The 22,592-nt window shown below is 48.2% G+C and overlaps 3 protein-coding genes and 1 non-coding gene across 4 annotated transcripts; 3 read left to right on the top strand and 1 right to left on the bottom strand.

Moving 5' to 3' along the window:
* Nucleotides 1–3,879: 3,879 nt before the first annotated feature.
* Nucleotides 3,880–4,888, top strand: DFJ58DRAFT_749831 (uncharacterized protein; the record flags this gene model as incomplete). Its single annotated transcript, XM_041387698.1, has 2 exons — nucleotides 3,880–3,890; nucleotides 3,949–4,888. The coding sequence occupies 2 exons, from the start codon at nucleotides 3,880–3,882 to the stop codon at nucleotides 4,886–4,888; spliced, it is 951 nt and encodes a 316-aa protein (XP_041236949.1).
* A 6,356-nt stretch (nucleotides 4,889–11,244) lies between these two features.
* DFJ58DRAFT_847017 (uncharacterized protein) lies at nucleotides 11,245–11,661 on the top strand (the record flags this gene model as incomplete). The annotated part of the gene is made up of 2 exons (XM_041393388.1): nucleotides 11,245–11,433; nucleotides 11,491–11,661. 2 exons carry the CDS (start codon nucleotides 11,245–11,247, stop codon nucleotides 11,659–11,661), a joined length of 360 nt encoding a protein of 119 aa, XP_041236948.1.
* Nucleotides 11,519–12,273, bottom strand: DFJ58DRAFT_818776 (uncharacterized protein). The gene is given in 2 exon segments (XM_041391879.1): nucleotides 11,519–11,590; nucleotides 11,603–12,273. 1 exon segment carries the CDS (start codon nucleotides 12,067–12,069, stop codon nucleotides 11,773–11,775), a length of 297 nt encoding a protein of 98 aa, XP_041236947.1. The 5' UTR covers nucleotides 12,070–12,273; the 3' UTR covers nucleotides 11,519–11,590; nucleotides 11,603–11,772.
* A 571-nt stretch (nucleotides 12,274–12,844) lies between these two features.
* On the top strand, nucleotides 12,845–12,931 carry DFJ58DRAFT_t143. The gene has a single exon. It is a non-coding gene; the product is annotated as a tRNA-Leu (tRNA).
* Nucleotides 12,932–22,592: the final 9,661 nt, after the last annotated feature.

The following is a 22,592-nucleotide window of genomic DNA, read 5'->3' as shown; positions in this document are numbered from 1 at the left end:
TTTGATTTCTTGGATTCTCTTGGACACAAGAAGAGGGGCTGTTACACCCTCTCACGTATCTATTATTTCTTGAGTAACACGAGCAACATTCCAGTCGCTTGAGGAAAGAGTTAGGATAGAAGCACAGGGTCATCATCTGTAATGTACTTCGCCTCAGCCCAACTCAACAGAAGATGCTTCTTGTCAAGAATATAGGCGAGTGCGTCCAATTTCATTTGCTCTCGAGTGCTAATGGAATGGTCACCTTTTGTGCAACCCACAGCATCTAAAACAATATCTTCGAGAGCACTGGAATCAATAGGCCCCTTCGACTGGTGCTGTTCGCTGAATGATTTACGTCACAGATGAATACTCAGATGTATCACAGCAAGGTGATGTCCGCAAGCACAAGAACGCCGTCTTATGAGAGTTACGCCCCAAAGAAAAAAGGGTCGGTGGGGAAATCGCTCGCCAGTGAGTGCTTCGCTACCTGATATTTAGCTTCGGGACTTATCCCACTGACAGATTCTGGGAGCGCACCATGATGTGAGCGTGCAGTCAAGAAGCAGTTCATTGCGGTAATGGAGAGGTTCTAGAAGGCGTGGTGCAGCAGGCCATTGACCGAAGCGGGCATTGTATCCGTGACAATTGACATGCGCCGCGAGACCATCGAAATGACGCCTTTGAAGCTGGGCCTGGATATCCTGGATTAACGAAACGACAACGACGTGCAATGGTGCACACAGGAGCATTTATCGCTAGGCCGAATTTCTAAAGATTTCGTTGTATTGAACAGATGCTATCTGCTTTGAGGTCCAGTGGATGCAGCGGTATGCCGGTAGTCGGGCGTCTGGTAGCTCTGGACTCCCAAACGTGTGAGCCGTGACAGCGATGTCCCTGCCCGGTGTTGCCGATGATCGATGATCCAGCACTTACGTAGGAGGCAGCCAGTCATCAGAAGTTGTTGCTGCTTACATGCGGGAATAATGCGTCGTCAGCATGGCATGTGCGCAACACCTCTTATCCAATGTGTATGACTTCGCATGCATCTGGTGGTGCGTTACAGTGGGCTTCTGTTCCCTGGTCGGCGAAGCCATGGTCGGGGCCTCAGCTCAGGAAGATTATGGGCCAGACACGTTAACTGGTAAAATCACCGGTGAGTCCACGGGCTCATCTTGATTAGCTTAAGAAATTCTAACTCACAGGATGGCTTCACGACTGTGCACGCAGGAGTAGGGTCACGATAAGTATTTTACAGATGCCGCGCAGCTTTCCAATCACTAATGGGGGGGCACCTGTAAATGGAGCTAGTCAATGTTAATTTTAGCATCGAACAAGTCCTAGTATAGCTATTGTACGCACTTGTTCGCATAAGTTGTCTGGTGAGATGCATGTTCATTTCACAGGGTAGTAAGCCTAAGCGCTGTGTAGCTAGTGCTAGCCACGTGCGCCTCGAGTTTACTGTTTTTTTGCATAAATGTCTTCAATGCTCATAAACTTGATTGTTTCACAAGAGAACTCACTCTATGCTTGGCAGTCTTCCTTTGTTTCCTAGTCACCACCTTTATGGCAACGAAACCTACTTAGCACTGAAGACATCTCTAGAGGCATTGCTCAACCACTCAGGCTGGAACTTGGGGAGCAAGGGGCGAGTAACTGCACTAGGACGATGCTGCTATGACCTATGGGGCAGGTACCATCGCAATTTTCTCGTGCCGCTCATCAGCTGACGTCGTGGTGGGCCCGTGGTACAAACCTCGTATGCTATGAGTGGTCAGCCCATCGTCGGTGCCTTGCCGTTGAACTTTAACTCATGCAACGGCTTTCAACCGTTGGCACTACGTTTGGTGCCCCCGTTGCTCTTCCACATCACTCGCGTTCTCGGAGTGGGTAGAATCAAGGATTATAGAATAATGAACTTTGTGCTTTCCCGCCAATTACCGCGGCGCGTGTGCGACTAACTCCAAGCGGCACTTGAAAAATGTTGTTGGCACTAATGCTCCGATCAAAAATCTTATCAATAGCTCATCGAGCTACTTTCTCCTTGAGCTTACCATAGTCTAAACGACTAAATGGCATCATTGTCATTGTCATCACCACCAACTGACGTCGGGGCCAGCAGCTCAAACGACGTACCTGAGTTGCCTTGTGAATTTTCAAAGATAGAAAGTGCTGGGCGCCAGCAACAGCATGTGGTACGATGATCTCCTTGTTTTACTTAGTGGCGAGCACTAAGCCTGCGTAAGGTGGGGCTTGGCGGAGTCAACTTGGAATACGACGAGGAGGATACGCTTTTCATCAAGCAACTCATTGACACAGTGTGTTCAAACCACCTTGCATCGCAGAATCGAGTTCGCCAGTACACAAACTTCTTGACGATGCTGAAACGTGAGGAGGATGCATGGGCAGAGAGATTTAAGCGTGCGAGCAGCCTAATGCCGGATTACAAACCTCCCATGGAGTGGACAGCTTAAGGGTGATCTAAGGAAGACCGTATACTTCTGAATCCTTGTGTAACTTTCTCCTCATCTTTCATTGTAGCGTCACTGGTCCTTTGTATTCAACTTTTGTAAACCACTATTCACGATATCATGTTGTCAGCTACGTACTGAATTTGAGAATTGGACCCTTGCTCATACTAAGTAAATATCGTAACGTCTATTCCTAACAAAGACAAACATGCTCTGCAATATCGATATCGCCTTGGTTGGGAGTCGGAAGGTAAAGCTCACATGGCGAAATATTTTCCGAACGAAACTGCGTCATTTGAATGCATCTCCATCCACCTTCAACAAGTCTTTGCATACTGTGTTGCAGACCGGCGCATTGCTACAGGCAGCAGCCTGTTAAAATCATGATTCTTTCCAAAGTGAAAACCATCTCCTTCTACAGCTCTGGATGCGACCATAACTCTTGTTGGTATTCGTGCATGATGCCGCACAGACGTACATATTGTATGCGGATTGCACTGTTGGAGTAAAGTAAGTCCGAGTCGCAGATTTAAATCATGAAACTGGTAACTGGACCGTCACCTTCGTGCCTAGGAATAGACGATTCTCTCTTCCCTATGCGAGCTAGAGTATCCATCAGTGAACCAGTGAGATGATAATGATATTTAAAGCAATATATTGTTGAGCATTGCAACAATCAGCGTAAATTTGTCGACCGCTTTCACATGGGAATGTTGGGCCATGATCAGTTCCAACTCTATCCTCCAGGCATACCGGAGGCCATAGTGATCATGTGTGTAATTCCGTTGGAATTAATATCAATAATTGACTGTTTACATCACCTTCAGATCGTTTCAGATGCAAGCCAGAATGCACTACATTAATCTAGATCGATGTTGAGTAGCATATAGTTGGTCGGGTATACTGCGCTTTAAAGGTACGCTGAGTAGTTTTGTCAAGTGAGACAGTTAAAGGAGGATGTTAGCTGTTCTTTTCAACGTCTCTGTACATGTCGTGCCCTATCTTTGTGTCCCGTACATCTGCGTCCGCGTGCTGATGGTCATTTTAGGTAATTTGTATTGCGTGTTCAAGCTATGAGCTCGAGATAATAATGAGCAAGACGCGTGATGGGCCAGCCTGTGGCAACTGTGCCCCATAATTGGTTGGTTGTCGCACACTATTCTACCTTTGTGATGCAAATGGGGCGACATCAATGTCATTTATTTGACTCTAGGCAGGCAATCGGAGCATTCGCAAGAGCATCCACACTTGTATAATTTTCGGATATAGAGAAATTGTTTTGTGGTTGTGGTTGTGGTGTGTCCACAGTAGCCCAACCCTTATATACTGAAATGCAGATGCCCTACACACCACACACATTACCGCCTCATTCATTGCAACTGTACATCCCCTTGTTTCCCCTACATCAACTATGAATTCGTTTAAGAGAATGTTCCAAAAGTGAGTCGACGGTTTTCGTGTTCTACCCATTGTCATCATACTAATAAATACCCCTTAGGTCCAATGACGACCAGACGGCGTCCCTTAAACATTCCAAATCGATGCCATACAGATCCTCTTCACAAGGGAGGATGCGCGAGTCTCCTTGCGCAGATTCTTCCAAACACGCATACCGTGGCAAAACCCCCCTTAAGAAGTCCGACATCGTTTACGTCGAGCAAGCTCCGGGAATGCTCGAGATCTATCACGGTAAACTGTCGCAACACACCTACTACCATGGGCCGACTCGCGCGAACTCTGACGCACGCGCGGACTTGCTGGCCAAGTTTCCCCATTCCCCTGAACCAACCGAGGGCCTCCCTCGCAGCGGTTTCAGAGCGTTTTCTTTGAATTCAAAGAATCACAGGCCCCAAGTGGCTATCCATAATTCGAATGCAAGTGGTCAACGAGCCTACCCCTCCATTCCCCGCAGAAAGCAGAGGCACGAGGCCACTATTGATCAAGCTTCTGCCGATGTCCTGCAGACCCCTGACAACCATACTCGCAGTGACAGACTGGCGGAAAGTATTCGCGCCAAGTCAAGCACTAGTCACTCGAACATCCCTCCTCCCCTCGCTCCCGCTCCCCCTTTTCCTACCCCCCGCTCCCTCCATCCGGCGCTCTCGCGCTCCGCACACAGCTCACGCATAAATATTCGGGAAGTTCCATCTCGTCTCGCCGTCCCGACTCCTGCACCAGCCCAGTCCTACTGGCCTTACTCCGAATACGATGAGATCTCGCATGAGCAGGACCCCACCGCCCTCCGTGGAATGATCAATCGTTATCCCTTGGCGCCGGTTCGCAGCCAACACTGCCCAGAGCATATGCGTCCCATACATTTTGACATGGACGAGTCGCAGGGTCTCGAGAAGACACTTCAATGGTACATACATCTGGCATTGGCCCAAGGTCGTCCCCTCGATGTACGCGCGGGTGGCCGTTACCCGCCGCATCGTTGACGCGAGTGACCCAATGGGCATCGTTCCGGAGACGGGAACTGATTGGTCTCAACAGGGTGCCAGTCATCGGTGACTTTATGGAGACGGATATTAGTTTGTGAAGGGAGTTTTGGTGCGGGTTCACCTACTCGCGTATGTCGTGTGTTATGTATATGCATATGGATATGATGTATGAAACGAAATTATTTGCCTTTCAAGGGAGATTATGGTGACGTCAGCTTGACGCATGTTAGGGTGTAAGTACTCATGTTGGAGAAATTAATCCGACTCAAGTAGTAAACTACGTTGGCTAACTACTAACAGTTGCAGGTTAGAAACCTGCTCAACCTTTGACTATGACTTGAACATTTATCGATGCATCCTTCAAGGTCTATCTCAAGGAGCCAATTAGTCACTGGCATGGCCAACTGGCACCAGAAATGTGCTCTGTTGGACTACTCAGGTTCGAAACCTGCAGGGTTTCCTGCCGACAAATGAATTTTCTCGTTTATCTCACCTTGACATTCACTCGCAGACAGTTCCTGGAGGGTCACCTCAAGTTCCGCCTGGCGAAAGTGGTCACCATAACAGAATTGAAATCTGGATTTTGCAGGTTCGAAACCTGCCAACAAATAATTTTTCCTCTTATCACACCTTGACATTCATTCATAGACAGTTCCTTGGAGATCCAACTCAACTTTATCCTCGCCAAAGTGGTTACCATAACAGAATCCAAATCTGTTTCCCTTAGACTATGCGGGTTTCAAACCTGCCGAACGGCAGTTTTTTTCTATCGGAACACACCTTGACGTTCACTCATGGATGGTTTCCTTACCGGGAGCCTGAGGTCTATCTCAACTTCATCCTGGCCCAAGTGGTTACCACCACAGAGGCACCATCTGTCACTCCCTCTTGGACTGCGTAGGTTCGAAACCTGCCGACGACAAGGTCGTTTTTACTCTAAAGCATAAATTTCAGGAACAAGATGGGAGGAATTTTTCTTGCACAACAACGCCCACATCATGAGTGCTTCATGAGACGGCATGATGCAGAAATGGAACAGTACTGCGACATAGAAGGTCTTATCGGACAATGCGGTTGGAATACCCTTGACGAATTTCTCATTGATGGTTTCCTCGATGGTCCATCTCAACTGGGTTTAGCCGGCAAGTGGTTGTTACCACAACGAGTCAAAATTGTCGGACAATACGGTTGGAATACCCTCGATGAATCACTCATTGATGGTTTCCTCGGTGGTCCATCTCAACTGGGCTTAGCCAAGTGGTTGTTACCACAACAGAGTCAAAATCTGTTGCTCTGGCGCTGCATACGCAGGTTTGAAACCCGCCTACGACAAGCTTTTTCTATTGGAACAGCCTTGAAGATTCACTCATGGATTTTTCCTGCAAGGTCCATCGGAACACCCCTTGACATTGAAATATTCACTCATGGATGGTTTCCTCAGAGGTTCATCTTATTAGACACCTGTCCAGGTCTCTCGCAAGATGGGGTGCCAACACTCGACGCCAGACATAACCCAACACATCGTCTATAGAAACGTAAGCATATACATACAAATAGTACAAGTACTATCTCAGCAGATCTCAACTCTATCTCACCGACATTTCAGCACAACAAGATCGATTACCAGTAGAGGTTGAGTTGAGACGTACTACGGGAGTAAATGACGACGGACTCGGATCAGAATCACGTTGAGTGTAGAAATGAAAGTTATATATAAGTAGTGTCAAAGCATGGTCAAAGCGCTAGGGAGTAAATGACGACGGACTCGGATCAGAATCACGTTGAGTGTAGAAATGAAAGTTATATATAAGTAGTGTCAAAGCATGGTCAAAGCGCTAGTGGCAAATGAAAGTGGCTAAGGTATTGGTCAAAGTGTTAAGTACAAAGAATGAAACGGGACATATGGTTAGTCCAGCGATACTGCAATGCACCGACCATGCAGCGTGCGCATTTGGCCCAGCTAAGCAGTGATCATACTGACAGAACTGTGTAATTATTATCCCAGTTCCTCGCTATCAGACCATGCTTTGTATATAGTTCGTCCTTGAGCCGTGCAACAGACGATTTGTGAACCGTATCGCACGGACCTCGATTGCTGATAATGACTGCTCGAGCGAAACAACAAGACGCCGCATCTCGTGAGCTAGAAGCGAATTGACCTGAGAAGTGACGGAGAACCAGTAAGGCAGAGGAAAAGATGCAGTGGAAGAAGTCGTGTCTGAAAATCCCAAAGCATAGCCAGAGTCAGGGGTGGAAGAATCCTGTATGAACTATGAAGACTCCACTGGCATGATCAAAGAAGCCCATATGGGAAGCAACAACACTAGCGTTCGGCGGTCCGCACGAAGAGCTGTTCGAATCAGTTCGATGGCAGTCTGCTTTGTAGATCTGGCCAATGACCGGTGTGTGCCGAGGGTAGAAGATTCCGGTCCAAAGCATAGGCAACATGGAGACGAGAGACGAGGCATGCCCATCCAACCGGAAGAAGACGCAACCGGCCAGGTGCACCAAATCACATGCGAGGAAACAAAAGACCAGCAGCCAGGATATAAAACCGTTGGGGAAAGGAGGATACCCAGGAGATTAGTATACAAAAGCCAGGATGCAGAAGCGATGTTGCGAGGATGCGAGACAGCGAGTACGAACGGACTCAGACATATGATGGGAATCGAGCACACGTATGTGCAGCTAGAACTCAGACATCAGGATGTCAATTGTAAGACCAAACAGTGAAAAAATGTCAATAAAATGATGCAAAGAGTGTAAGAGACTCGCGACAGCAAGATGAGAAGCGAAGCAGTGTACAACAAGAGTCTAGAATGATGCCAGTGAGTAGCGACCACGAAGTCCTTCGGAATCAAGTTCAGCCCGAGTTGTAGTCAGTACTACATGAGGTAGCGGGTCGGACACAGACGAGGAGCAAAGCAATGCCAAAATACTATCAACAGAATGATAGATGATATGAATTTGAAGAAGTGCACACTGGACGATGAAAGTAACAGAGGAATATAGTATACCAACACGGTAGAGAAACAATGAACATCGAAAGCGAAAGGAAGAGGAACCGAGAGGGAGGAGGGGGCGAGTCATGCACGAGTTCCAGATCGCAGTCGACTTTAGCTGGCATGTTTCCCCAACAGGGTTATTTATATGCATCGGTGATGCAGCATCTTGTTCAGCAACGAGCTAAATCCAGCCACTCCTCTATATATTAACTAGTTTGGCGAGAGGGTAGGGCCGAGGATTAGGCCCATGTATTACGTGATTGATAACATAGCATTGCTGAACACTGCAGTAACAAGTCAATAATGAAATACAGACTCGCACAGCTTTGACTATAGTGAGAGCTCACCGATGATAGTATAGTATGATGACCATATTGCACACTTGTGTGGTGCAGGATTGCGACAAGAATGAGCACGGGAAGGTAATTGGCGAATGAGACAAACTGAAACCAAATGGGGCGGGTGTTGGCTGAGGAATTGAGAGTCGAGACGAGCAAGGATTAAAGCACGGGAAGTAAGGCTGACACCTTTGAAACTTATGATTTTGATAAATGCATGTTGAAAGACGGAAAACCCCCATCAGGAGCGGATCCAAGAAGCTAACAGAAAGAAATTTGATTGCATCTGGTGCACAGGCGGATCGAGATGAAAAGGTGATATTTGCAGTAAGCTATGTGCATTCGGACAAGTTATATGACGGAATGTTAGAGAAAAAGCTCAACACGAGAGATATTCATGCGGCAATCTAAGATAGACAACTTTCAGCCAAATTCCAGGGCCGAGAAGTAGCGACTGCACTATCACCATTGGATGGGATATATTCTGGAAGCTGTGGAGACACGAGTCGGACGGATGCTACACAGTACAGCCGAGGAAGGTGGTTATGACTCGTATGGAGCATTCTTGCTGCAACCGTGATGACAAACTGCCTCGTGTCTTGGGCGTCTATGGAAACGAGGCAGGTTAGCATGGTGAAGAAGCATAAAAGCGCATCTGCAGTTTAGAGAAAGACACCCAATCCCTCAACCGTGCTAACACCATCAACCCCCAGTAAAATGTCACAGCTCATTCCAAGCACCAGACCCCTTCAAACTTTTGAAGAACATGAGGGGACCGTAAAGGCAGTCGCAGTTTTGCCCGATAAGCGACGGATGGTTACGGGTTCGAACGACTACACACTTCGTGTTTGGGACTTAGAGACAGGTATTGTGTTGAAGAAAATGGAGGGGCATAGCAGCAGTGTGGAGGCATTGGCGGTATCACGAAATGGCCAAATAATAGCAAGCGGTGATTATGGCGGAAAGCTCATCGCCTGGCACGGCGAAACTGTAGAACCTCTCACCCAACCCATCAAAGCCCACCCACATCAAATCCATTCGTTAGATTTTTCTCCGGATGGTGCGGTGCTGGCCACTGGTGGATGGCAGGACGGGGTGAAGCTTTGGTGTACGAAAACATGGCAGATGCAAGGGGAACCAATCGAGTGTGATTTTTGGATCCGCTGCGTTCGATATTCGCCTTCTGGTGAACTTCTTGCAATCGCAACCGACGACAGTATACAAATTTATAATCCGGGCACGAGTGAACGTGTCGCATCTTTCGAGGGTCATGCTGGTCACAAAGTATCCAACTCGTCACTTGCGTGGACGCTCGATGGCACACGCCTTCTTTCAGGAGGCAGTGGAAACGATCCTACCATACGAGAGTGGGATCCATTAACCTGGCAGCAGGTCGGTCATCCCTGGGAAGGTCATACTGGTGGGATTAACGCCATTGCCATTCATCCTGCTGGCACCCTTGTCGCTTCTGCATCTCATGACAAGCATGTCCGTCTCTGGCGGCTCTCAGATCGACAAACTATCGCCATCTTCCAGCATTCATCTACCCAGACTTGTATCACGTTCTCCGTGGATGGCGAGCACATCCTCAGCGGAGGTTATGATAAGAGGATCTCAGAGTGGGCAGCCAAGGGTGTTCATTCAAAGGTGAGCTTCCGTTCTCGACTCTCATAACACAATTCGAGCATGCTTCGTGCAGATTGTGGCTATCACGACTACCCGCGATGCATGTTTAACTGGGGACTTGTCTACCGCTGAAGAACTACTCACGCAAGAGATCCACACCGACGCCAACGACTATACTTCATATTCCCATCGTTCATTTGTTATGGCCCGAAAACACGCCTGGGACCATGCCCTTGATGATGCAATCAAGGTGAGATATATTGGCCCGCTTACGAAAAGGCTAGCTTTCATCCGTGACATAGTCTATCAGCATCCAGCCCTCATTGACAGGCTACATCTCCAAAGGCATCGCCCTCTGCGGAAAAGGCCTTGTACGGGAGGCAAGGATAACATTCGACGTCGCATCCATGTTCACGAACCAAGATTCGGACACCAACCATTTTCTTCTCTTGATCAAGGTTGGTCAAATTCGTCTCGCATGCTATCTGCTATTTGCTTCATTCCGAATTTCAGGCCATTGCACTCTTCAACGCAGATCAACACGAGGAAGCAATGCTGCTCGTCAAAGAACTCGCTGCAGCTTGTCCGAATACTGATTCTCTCGGGTGTCATGTTGTGGAAGTAAGTATCATGCAGCCACACTCCATCATCAAAACTGATCTTTGCAACTCCGACACATTAGACATATCTACGCGTTCAGCTTGGAACCAAAGCCTTGGATGGTGCGCGTTATGACGAAGCCGCTGACTACTTCACTACCGCTGTCAGCTCCAGCGCTTTCTCATCGAAAAACATTCATGAAACATACGAGGACTTGACCGTGGTGCGTCAAGATGATGTATACATAGTGCTTTTCGTAACCGGGTGCTTTGTCCAGCTCTTCGGCTGGGACCTCGAGTCCTTGTGTCTCACTACACACCAGAAACGGTGCAAGGCATTCCTCTCTGCAGGTAAACCAAATGAAGCCCTCGACGCACACCAATACATGATGGACACCGTCGACGAAACTGCGAAGGCCAGCTGCCTCGATTGGTCCAATGGCAAGTTTTCATTGATGTCACCGAGGTTATCATGCTCACCCGCCGCGGCATTTCACTCAGAATTTAAGGAGCAATGCAATACGTTCGCTGCGCACAATGACCGTATTCTTGGTGTATGCACTCTCTTGCTCATCCCTTTCTCTACTGACCTGCTTGCAGGCGGAGGTTCCCCGGCAAGATCAGAATGACTACGATACAAAACCCAGTCTTGTCCACGGAATGCATCAAGTACGTGCAATAGCGGATCCTCCTTCTTTCTCTCACATCGTTAATTACAGCATTCTCAAATTTCCCAGCCACGACCCCAACAGCGTCCTGGGCGCCTCAAAAGACTCAGGCTCGCTATGACGAGAACCCCTCGTTCAGCTCCCTCACCAGCTCCAGCTCCAGCTCCTACACCTGCACCACCTGCCACCCCTCCACCAGCCACCGTTTTTACCACCATCACAGCTCAGCTAGGAAACCTATTCCTCTGGCGGTCTGATCATGCAGGGCCACCCGTTGTCGACGTTCCTTTGGCGCAGGGTGTACAGGTGGGCTCAGTGGATTCTCATAACTGTGTCTTGGGTATCTGACACGTAAATTTACAGTGTAATGCTGAAGCGGGTGCTCCTGGGAGTGACGATTCCTTGATACGTGATGAAGATTATCATGGACCTCCTTCACCGGACCCCAATTTACAACAGCAACAGCAACAGCAACCAGTAGTAGTTCAGATAGACTCCGGGGAACACGGAGGCGGCCGGTCATACTGCTGCTAGCGGAATTGGTGAATGTCCGGGGTTATTTCAGTTCTATTGTCGCTCGTAATGTGCACTGGAAACGGTACTTATTTTATTAATAGGTAATGACTGCATCCTCATTTCGTGTCATCATCCATGGCTAATCATAATTATCAAACTTGCGTCCTCCATATGTACAGCTTGGCTTGCACACAGCCAATGAATCATGATACCTTTTCGCTTTACCCGAGCACAATGCTCTGTGAAAGTTGGTAGGCATCTTGAATTCGCCTGGGTCCTGCACAGAGAATGAATCGGAGAACGACCTCCATGATGACGCGATTGCAGGGACACTTCCGATTCGCGAAGACTTGCAATTCCCATACCACTCATTGCGAGCAGACGCGTGACCATAAACATTAACGCACAAGTGATCTTGACATGCATTTGGTGGTTAGAAATACGCGAAGATTTATTCTGACACCACCCACTGACACCACCCACAATCAAGGCTGATGATGGGGCAGATGCCGCAGGTGCTTAAGTGCTTACAAGATCAATCATCACAGCACACGAGTCTCTGCAAGAGAGAGATGTCCTCGTCAACGTTACGGGATTTGGTTTGGTGATGAAAGCGAGTTTGGAGTGAGAGGGCCAACTGATAGTAGGAAGTTCGGAACCACCGGTGTATTCCAACTACCTTGCATCGGTCCACCAGTATACAAACTTCTTGACAAATCACACCTTGACATTCACTCACGGACAGTTCCTGGAGGTTCAACTCAACTTCGTCCTGGCGAAAGTGGTTGCCACAACAGAATCGAAATCTGTTTATCTTGGACAGGTTCGAAACCTGCCGACAAATATTTTTTCCCTCTCATTAACCTTGACATTCTTCATTCATGGACAGTTCTTCGGAGGTTCATCTCAACTTGGTCTTGGCCAAACTGGTTACCACAACAGAATCAAAATCTGTTTGTCTTGGACAGGTTTGAAACCTGCCGACAATTATTTTTCCCTCTTATCAACCCTGACATTCATTCATGGACAATTCTTCGGAGGGTCATCTCAACTTGGTCTTGACCAAAGTAGTTACCACAACAGAATCAAAATCTGTTTCTCTTGGACTGCGCAGGTTCGAAATCTGCTGAACGACATTTTTTCTATCAGATCACACCTTAACGTTCACTCATGGATGGTTTCCTCGGAAGTTCGTGTCAACTTCGTCATAGCAAAGTGATTACCGCACCAGAGTCAAAATCTGTTCCTCTTGGATCCGACTACGTAGGTTCGAAACCTGCCGACGAAAAGGTTGTTTTTTACTCCAAAGCACAAGTTTCAGGAACAAGGGGTAGATCTATGGAATTTTGTCTTCTTGCATCACATCGTGAGTGCTTCATGAGACGGCATGATGCAGAAGTGGAACAGTACTGCGACACAGGAGGTCTTATCGGACAATAATGGAAAGGCGGTTGGAACACCGGTATGGATGCCTCATAGAGGGGCTGGTCACCAGTCTAGGTAGCACGTCGAACACAGACGAGGAGCAAGCCAATGCCAAAGTGCTATCAAGAGAATGATAAATGGCAGAAGTGCACACCAGACAATGAAAGCAAGAGAGGAATCCGGTATACCAGCGCGCTGGAGAAACAATGAAAACCGAAACCGAAAGGACGAGGAACAGAGATGGAGGAGGCGAGTCATGCACGAGTTTCAGGCCGCAGTCGACTTTAGCTGGCATGTTTGCCCCAACAAATCACAAATGGAGGGCACCCATTTATATGCATCTGGTGATCCAGCATCTTGTTCAGCAATACAAGTTAATCCCAGTCACTCCTCGATGTATTAACTTGTTTGGCGAGAGGGCAGGGCCGAGGATTGTTCCGTGATCGATAAACATAACATTGCTGAACACTGCAGTGACATGAGACATGACAATGATTAAATGCAGGATCGCGTAGGCGTGACATGGGTAGGGTATGCCCGGGTACCCGCCCGGGCAACACCCGCGTGTGCATGTGAATCGTGGGTCGGGTGGTACGGGTCATGGGTACCCGTTGTGGTCCACCCGCGCGGGTACGGGTAGAAGGTCCTGCAAAAATTGGGTACCCGCGGGTAGGAGACTTGAATCTGTGGCAAGTACGAACATCGTATCATACCTCATCTACACTGATAGTATCCACCTGAGATTTTTAAACAAGTTGACCGTATCCCCATTTGATACTCCAAAGTAAAGAGCGGACCGTCTGGCCTACGCTCTACATGCCCAGTGTCCTTCCCCAACCCACAACAAACGCGGTCTGTGCAACTCAACGACATATCAATGAAGAAGGCTTAGTTCACATTGACTGCACCGGCTGCGGCTAGGGAAACGCACGGGTACGGGTAACACCGCGGTTCTATGCTGACGGGTTTGGAGGGTACGGGTACGGAGTAGGATAGTCGTACCCTTGAGCATACCGTGGCCATTCACCGCGGGTTGACGGTGTTTGGGCGGGTATAATATACCAAATCGGGAACCAGGCGCGCGACAGCCATTGAACACCGTGTTTGATTCTCTGTTTTTCCTTCCTCTGAGAGCTTGAGGATCACAAGTGAATGCTATACTGATTTCTGTCATGTCTTTTGTACCCCCGTGAATCATTCTAGCAATTTATTGAGCTGACACTTCGTTGCAGAGAAGCTCGAGTCACTACCATAAAGCCAAGGCAAAAACTCGAGACCAGTAAGTCCACTGAGTCGTCTCCCCATGAAAACTAAGCTCACAAAGAAGGCATCTGATGCTTCGTCTACCCAGTCACACTCATCATCTAAGTCTATCTCGTCGTCCATCTCCGAGAAGGCCAGGTCACTCAAAAAGGCTGTTGCAAAGGGTGCTAAGGCTCTGGCCCGCCCCTTGAAGAAGGTCAAGCAGTCATTTGTGTCTCGGTCTTCTCGATCGAGCCCCACAGACACCGTTGATCTTACGCGATCAAGTACTGATTCACTTGCCACTGACGATAACAAATCAACGGCAGGTGCATTCGAGCCTGATCCCGATCCTTCTGCAGATCTTGGTATGTTTCTTTCCATTGATTTTTGCAAATATCTGATTATACAATGATACAGAGGCTCTCAAGAAGACTTGGCGGTCACCTATCTATAGTTTCTTTTCATCCGAAGTTGTGGTCCAACACCACAATGGCCGCTTGTGTCATTTTTTTTCCCGTGTGGTGCGCGTAAGTGTAAGACAGCTTTAGGAGGACTCAAAAACGGAAGCGAAATGAAGTCGAAGCAGAGGAGAATGACAAGGAAAAGTAGTACTATTTTATTTCATTGTTGTTAATACTTAATACACTCTTCTTGGTAATGTACCCGCGGTAGCCTGCGGCACGCAGTCGTCAACACAAGAACTGACCACTAGCTACGTACTGAGTTACAATGAATATACCATGAAGTATGCCACACAAGAATGTCCGAGATGTAGCTAATGTTGACCATCTGTGTGTTGAAAAGAGACGCAACCAATCCAGAGTACGAACCGAGTCCACCATCCGGGCTGAGCTATGATAATATCAGGATGTGGCGACGCGCCAGTTGCTACCGCGGTAGCGACGGCTGTAGGAAGTCCCTTGGGTGTCGTAGCAGTGGCAAGTGGTTGCTGCGATGATGATGCTGTGCATTGTAATGTTCCAGTGGGCATAACATAAGTATTGGGAGGTCGAGAGGAGCCGGAAGGTTTCTTTCTTGCGTGATAGTTCCTCTGTACATACTAAGTCAGTGATAAAGAATGAATGAGAGTGGAAAAAAGGTACAGGCTTTAACGCTGCCCCTGCTTTTAAGTGCACAACATGCCAGATAGTATGTTTCGAGTCCAGATGAGAGGGCGGGATCGTGCACGAGACCACCTGGGAGGATGAGCGAGCTCGTTGGCCATTGAAAAAGAAACGAATCTAAGCTTACATTGTCTGATGGAAGACCAGCTTCTTTGAGGATAACTGAAACGTCCCATATGTATATATGATCGTAGTCACAGCGAGTGACGAGGAACTTTCCATCTGCAGAAAAGGTCGCAGACTTTAATTGCACCCTGGGTTCATGGTGAAGTGGTGTTCCGATGGGTTGATTGGTTTCGAAGTTCCATAGTTGCACAGCTGTCTTGTCGAAGGATGATGTGTTTGCGAGAATGCGCTGATTGGGATATATTGAAATGGCATCGACCAAGTTTTCGTCCTCATCAATATTGTCATCATTTGAAATCGTTTTGAAAAATATTTCGCGCATGTCGATAACAGCTGTCCACGTGACTGTGTCGAATTTCTTGATCAAGTCGGATCCCCCAGCGAAAAGTACTCTTCCATCCGAGGTCCATGCCAGGCACCAATATCGACCCTCGCGATCAAGAGTTTTGAGCAATTCGCCTGTGTTGGCATCCCAGATATTCAACCCATTCCCGCTGGTGCCCGTGGCAATCATCTTGCCATCGGGTGAGTAGCAAACCGCGTACATCCATCCCCCTCCCTTGATTGGTCCGACGATAGTTTTTCCACCCTCGACATCCCATACTCTGAATTTTCCAGACGAGGACTCTCCGCTCATCACTCGTCTTCCATCCGGACTCCAGCACAGAGAACCCACTTTCTCTGTGTGCCCCGTCAATGTTTTGATGACCTTGCCCGTGTCGATGCTCCACAATTTCACTGCGCCATTAGGACTCCCGGTTGCTACTTTCTTGCCGTCCGGCGATAATGCTATGATCTCCACTTCTCTTTCTTCGTCCTCCCATTCCTCTCCAAACTGCGTGTCCCTCTCCATGTCCCAGATTTGAAATGATCCGTTACTCGATGAATAGGTGAGGATACGCTGTCCACCGGGTAGGTGTAGGATGTGGCTGGTGCCATAGTTTACTCTGATCTTTCGGTAAGGTATTGTTGCTAAGTTCTCGTGCTTCGCAGGGGTTGGGTGCTCCGTGACTTTGGTTTCGGGATTCACTTGATGGGTGCATATTAATTTCAGCTCTTGCCTTCAACCGCTGTACAAATTATCACTTACTCAGAACCCAGATGCTACTCGATTCGCACTGAAAGAGGAATGCTGAACGAAAGCTGAGACGGAGTGGGTGTTTCGTTCAATGGAGATTCAGATCAGGAGGGAGGTCGTGGTTAAAATCTTCTGCAGGCACGTTTCATCCTCGCTGCTTTAGCACTGCTTGTGCAGTTAAGCGCCCAGTCATGACAATATGCGCATTAGCGCCTCGGCATCACGGTCCTACTATCCCGCAATCCTGCACATCTGTGTTTGTCTACTCGCCCAATACGATTTGCAATTGTCGTATCTATCTTTGCTCTCCAGGACTCATCGATCGTGGCTCTCAACGTCCTATGTGAGCTTTTCTTTTTCTCCCTACTAGCAAATCACATTCTAGTTATTCTGCTTACATTTTTCTAGTCTTCGTCTAATCGGTCATTTCCCGTCGCTTCCAAATCCATGTCCCCATACTCGGAGTAACGTGTCGAGCAAACAAATTGAATAGACTGCCTCTATCGCCCTTTGCATTCGTCGGTATTATTCTCAAGCAGGAACGTGCCGCTCGGATCCTCAAGTATCTCTTCATTTCGCGAATCAGACATGTACGCACCATGAACTCAGTGCTCGTCTCACCATAGCTCACCGAGGAGAGTTTCAATTCTCGATTACGCACCCGACTTGAGATGTGAATCACTAACCATATTTGAAGAGCCTACATGGCGCTCAAGAGGATCCCCCTTTCTCCACTGCCCGACTTCTTCACACAGAATATTTCTTTTCTCGATGCAGAGTTGAATCAGGAAGGAGGGCGATTTTAGCGCGACACGTAGAACTCAAGACCAGATAATTGCATTGGCCCAGTGAAGGGTGTGGACTTGCTTGACAGTAAGAGACGCCACATTGATGCTGAGATGCCAAAAGAGATGAAAAAGCTTTGCATGTCGTCTCGTTGTGTGGGATTTCTCCGATAACGAAGATGATGAGATTAGTAATGCTGATCAGTGGTAACCTACAGACTATTTTTCATGTTGTAGTTTATATAAATCTACATGACCCATTAAAAGTTTTCGAGTCGTCGCACAGGGTGTTCGGAGGCCAGCAGAAGCACTTACCTTACTAGGAAGGTTCTGAGAAGTGAAAGCGTTTGAAGTAGAGCACGGTAGCCTAGTCTGGCTTTCCATAACTTTCAGCCAAATTCGAGGACTGGGAAGTAGTCGCCATTGGATGGGATATATTCTGAAAGCCGTGGAGACATGAGTCAGACACAAGTACACAGTGAAGTTTGCCATGGCCGTTGCAATAAGCATGCACCCTACGAATCATAACCGCCTGCCTCATGTCTTGGACGTCTATGGAAACGAAGTAGGTTAGGCTACGGCGTGGTGAAGCAGCATAAGAGCGCACAATACACGCACCTCGGCAGCTTAGAGAAAGACACCCACAATCCCTCGACCGTGCTCAATACCATCAAACTCTAGTAAAATGTCACAGCTCATTCCAACCACCACGCCCCTTCGAACTTTTGAAGACCATGAGGGAACCGTAAAGGTAGTTGCAGTATTCCCCTGGGAGCGACGAATAATTACAGCCTCGGACGACAAGACACTTCGTGTTTGGGACTTGAAGGCAGGTGTTGTATCGAAGAAGATGGAGGGGTATAGCAGTCCGGTGTTAGCATCAGCCGTATCACGGGACTCGGATGGTCGAATAATACCAAGCGGTGAAAAAGACGGAGAAATCATTGCCTGGCACGATGAAACTGGTGAATCCCTCACCCAACAGATCGAAGCCCGCTCCAATCAAATCACCTCATTGGATTTTTCTGCGGATGGTACAGTGCTAGCCGCTGGTTCAGTTGATAGGACGGTGAAATTTTGGTGTACCAAAACGTGGCAGATGCAAGGAGAACCAATCAAGTGTGGTAGTCGGATCTACTGCGTTCGATATTCGCCTGTTGGTAAACTTCTTGCCATCGCAACATCCGACAATATCCAAATTTATCATCCAGGCGCCGGGAAACGTATCGCATGTTTCGAGGCCCACAGGTGCAACATGTCACTCGCGTGGAGCCTGACGTCTCCGGGCGCCAATCATCGCTTGCGCCTTCTTTCAGCAGGCAATTGGGACATACGAGAGTGGGATCCATTGACCTGGCAGCAGGTCGGTGATCCCTGGTCGGGCGGCCATACTAATACTATCAACGCCATTGCCGTTAGTCCCACTGGCGCCCTCATCGCTTCCGTATCTACAGACAACCATGTATGTCTCTGGCGGCCCTCAGATCGAAAAGTCACCGCTGTCTTCCAGTACTCGTACACCCCGACATGCATCGAGTTCTCTGTGGATGGCAAACACATCATCAGCGGAGGTTATAATAATCAGATCTCAGAGTGGGAAATACCTAAGGGTGTTCATCCAAAGGTAAGTTTCCATTCCTGACTCTCATAACACAATTCGAGCATATTTCGTACAGATCTTGACTGTCACACCAGCCCGCCATGCACTGTGCATGACTGGGGACTTGTCTACTGCTCAAGAGCTACTCACCCAAGAGATCCACACTAACGACGACAACTTTATATCATATGCCAATCGCTCATTCGTTATGGCCCGAAACCACGACTGAGATCATGCTCTTCAGGATGCAATCAAGGTGAGTTATACTGATCCATCATGGCCCTCTTACAAAAGGCTAACTTTCTTTCGTGACATAGTCCCTCAGCATTGGGCCGTCATTGACAGGCTTTATCTCCAAAGGCATTGCCCTCTGCGGAAAAGGCCAAATCCAGGAAGCAAGGATAGCATTCGACGTCGCATCCATGTTCACGAACCAAGATTCAGAAAAAAGCCATTTTCTTCTCTTGATCAAGGTAGCTTCAATTGATCTCACATATTCTCTGCCTCATTCCGTATTTCAGGCTATCGCACTCTTCAACGCAGATCAAACTAAGGAAGCAATGCTGCTCATAAATGAGCTGACTGCTCTTGGTCCGTATAATGATAATCTCGCGCGTCGTGTCGTGTCAGTAAGTATCATGCGGCTGTGCTCGATCATCAAAACTGATCTTTGTCACTCGCACATTAGGCATATCTACGCGTTCAGCTCGGAACCAAAGCCTTGAGTGACGCGCGTTACGACGAAGCCGCCGATCACTTCACTGCCGCTGTCGATACCGGCGCTCTCTCATTGGATTTCATTCATCAAATATATGAGGACTTGACCATAGTGCGTCAAGATGACGCATGCATGATGCTTCTCATAACTGAGTTTATTTGTCCAGCTCTTCGGCTGGGATCTCGAGTCCTTGTTGTTCACGACACACCAGCAACGGTGCCAGGCATTCTTTTCGGCAGGTAAAGCCGATAAAGCCCTCGAAGCATACCAATACATGATGGACGCCATTGATGGCACTGCGAAGGCCAGATGCCTTGACTGGTCCAATGGCAAGTCCGGAGTCCGTGATGTCATGCAGACCACAATCCTCACCCCTATATCACTCAGCTTTCAAGCAAGAATGCAGTGTGCTCTGTGTTGCCAATGGAGATGCCGCTCTCGCTGCGAGCGATTATGACAGGGCTATTGACCTATACTCGGAGGCAATCAACCTGAATTTTGCATCTGAGGCTGTCTTTGCAAAACGTAGTAAGGCAAGGTTGGGCAAAATGCTATGGATGGAAGCACTTCTCGATGCGCAGAAGGTGCGATGGCATCTATTGTTTCATAATCAATGCTCATTGTGGCGATACGTAGGTCATCGAACTCGACTCTTTATCATATCTTGGATACGATTTACAGCGCGCAGCGCTTCATGGTGACGGACGCTATGACGAAGCGATCCAGACCATCCAAACGATGATCTCCAAATTGGACAATGCTCCCGACACTCAGACACTCAGTAAGCTTCCGGTAGCACATTAATATTCGTCGACATGTTTAACACTTTCTCCAAAGCTGCGCCAGCAGTATCTCAGACCCTTTGAAGTGGAACGTGCTATTCGACGGGTCATTGATGCCCAACTAGACAATGCTCCGCTCCGTGTACTCGACACTACCACCAGTCTCTTATGCGATCGAGAGACGCAGATAAGCGCCTTCAAAATGAGCATGGAATACAAGGAACTTGTGTCATCAACAATCACGCACACAGACCTTCACACGAAACACATCGAAGAAGTGGTGATGACGTACTTCCAATATGCCATGCTATCACACAGGTGGGAAGGGAAGGAGCCACTGCTACAGGATATCCAGGGCAAGAGCGTGTACGACTTGCATCCGGTTGACGGCATGTCGAAGCTGCAGTCCTTCTGCTATACTGCTTCTAATGCGGGTTATAAATGGGCATGGAGCGATACATGCTGCATTGATAAGAGCAACAATGTCGAACTCCAAGAATCGGTTAACTCCATGTTCGTCTGGTATCACCACTCCGCGCTCACGATTGTCTACCTGTCGGATGTTCCGCGTTCGTCAAAGTCTGGCGCACTGTCAGAGAGCGCTTGGAACACGCGCGGATGGACGGTTCAAGAACTCATCGCTCCAAAAGTCGTTCTCTTTTATCAGAACGATTGGTCTCTTTATCTTAATGATCGCACCTTCAACCACAAGCAGTCCATCGCAATCATGCAGGAGTTAAAGGATGTGACGGGCATAGACCGATCAGCCGTTGCGGCCTTCCGTCCCAGCATGAATGGCGCCCGAGAGAAACTGCATTGGGCGTCAACCCGCGTTACCACGCGTCAGGAAGACATTGCATACTCGTTGTTTGGCATCTTTGGTGTCCGCCTGACTGTAGATTATGGCGAGAAGCAGGACAAGGCTCTCGGACGGTTCCTGCAGGAGATCGTGGCTCGGTCGGGTGACATCAGTAGCCTCGATTGGGTTGGAAAATCATCAGAGTTCAACAGCTGTCTACCATCCTCCATCACTTCATACAAAGCTCCACCATGCAAGCTACCACCCCTACCCGAAGATGAAATTCAGTCATCGGTTTCTTCCCTGCGAAAGACAGTGGCTGTGGATTTCGCTTCGGACATTTATACCCTACTTTTGAATGTGAACGCCCCTCGCTTCGCAGCACAGAGATTGCATCTGCCTTGCATTGCATTCAATGTCAGGGAGGTCAGACGGGTGCGTAGTCCAGGCACGGAAACTCATTTCACGTATGGAGTGAAGGCAGACGGGCTTCGCGACTTGCTTATCACCACCGAAGAGACCCTGGTTCAGTTCTGGCCGGCAAGGCCCACTGAACAGAAATTTGTGCTTGTTCGTCCATGGGATCGGTCTCTCCTCGAGCTGCCTGACTTTGTAGAACCGACTGGATATGTGGAACCGTCTGACTTTGGAAACGATACGGAGAGCGAGGAGGATTATGAGACGCCTCCCTCTTCTCCGTCAGACGACTGGTCCAGTGATCATCCTGTTAAACAGGAGGTGGTTGATCTAGAATCACGAGCATTGCAGTTGCTTGTTCGCCTTGGCCAGCCTTTCGGCGCATTTTTACTCGCGCAGCAGCGCAGTGGAGAATAAAAGAGGATCGCGTCAGATCGTAATATCATTGGACAGGTCAACGACGTGGGTTCTGTTGGAGACTTAAAGGACATCAGGACCATAGAAATATTGTAGTCGTATGTTTTTTGTTTCAAAGTTTATGGATTTCTGAGCGGTTTGTATCTGTGCTTTAAAGATGATACTCGGACAGTATACGTATCGATAACATATATTGCTTGAGTACAAGGTATGCTTAAGTCTCATCACTTCCCTATCATTTCTTGCAACCCTTTTTTCTTCCTCTCGAATTCTTCGGGGGTGGGACTACGACAAGTTGACAGTGATCCGCAATTTGGCGGCACCCTGTCTTTCGAGTCTCGACGGGTAGATATTATATGTTCCTTTCATCTTTCGCGGTCCAAAATTGTGCATTGGTACGAGGGCGTCGTAGACCACATGGATTACTACCATG

The sequence above is a fragment of the Suillus subalutaceus genome, assembly GCF_016647625.1.
Source record: "Suillus subalutaceus strain FC151 chromosome Unknown DFJ58scaffold_198, whole genome shotgun sequence".
Classification (NCBI taxonomy): Eukaryota; Fungi; Basidiomycota; class Agaricomycetes; order Boletales; family Suillaceae; genus Suillus; species Suillus subalutaceus.
This window is presented reverse-complemented; position numbering and strand designations above follow the sequence as displayed.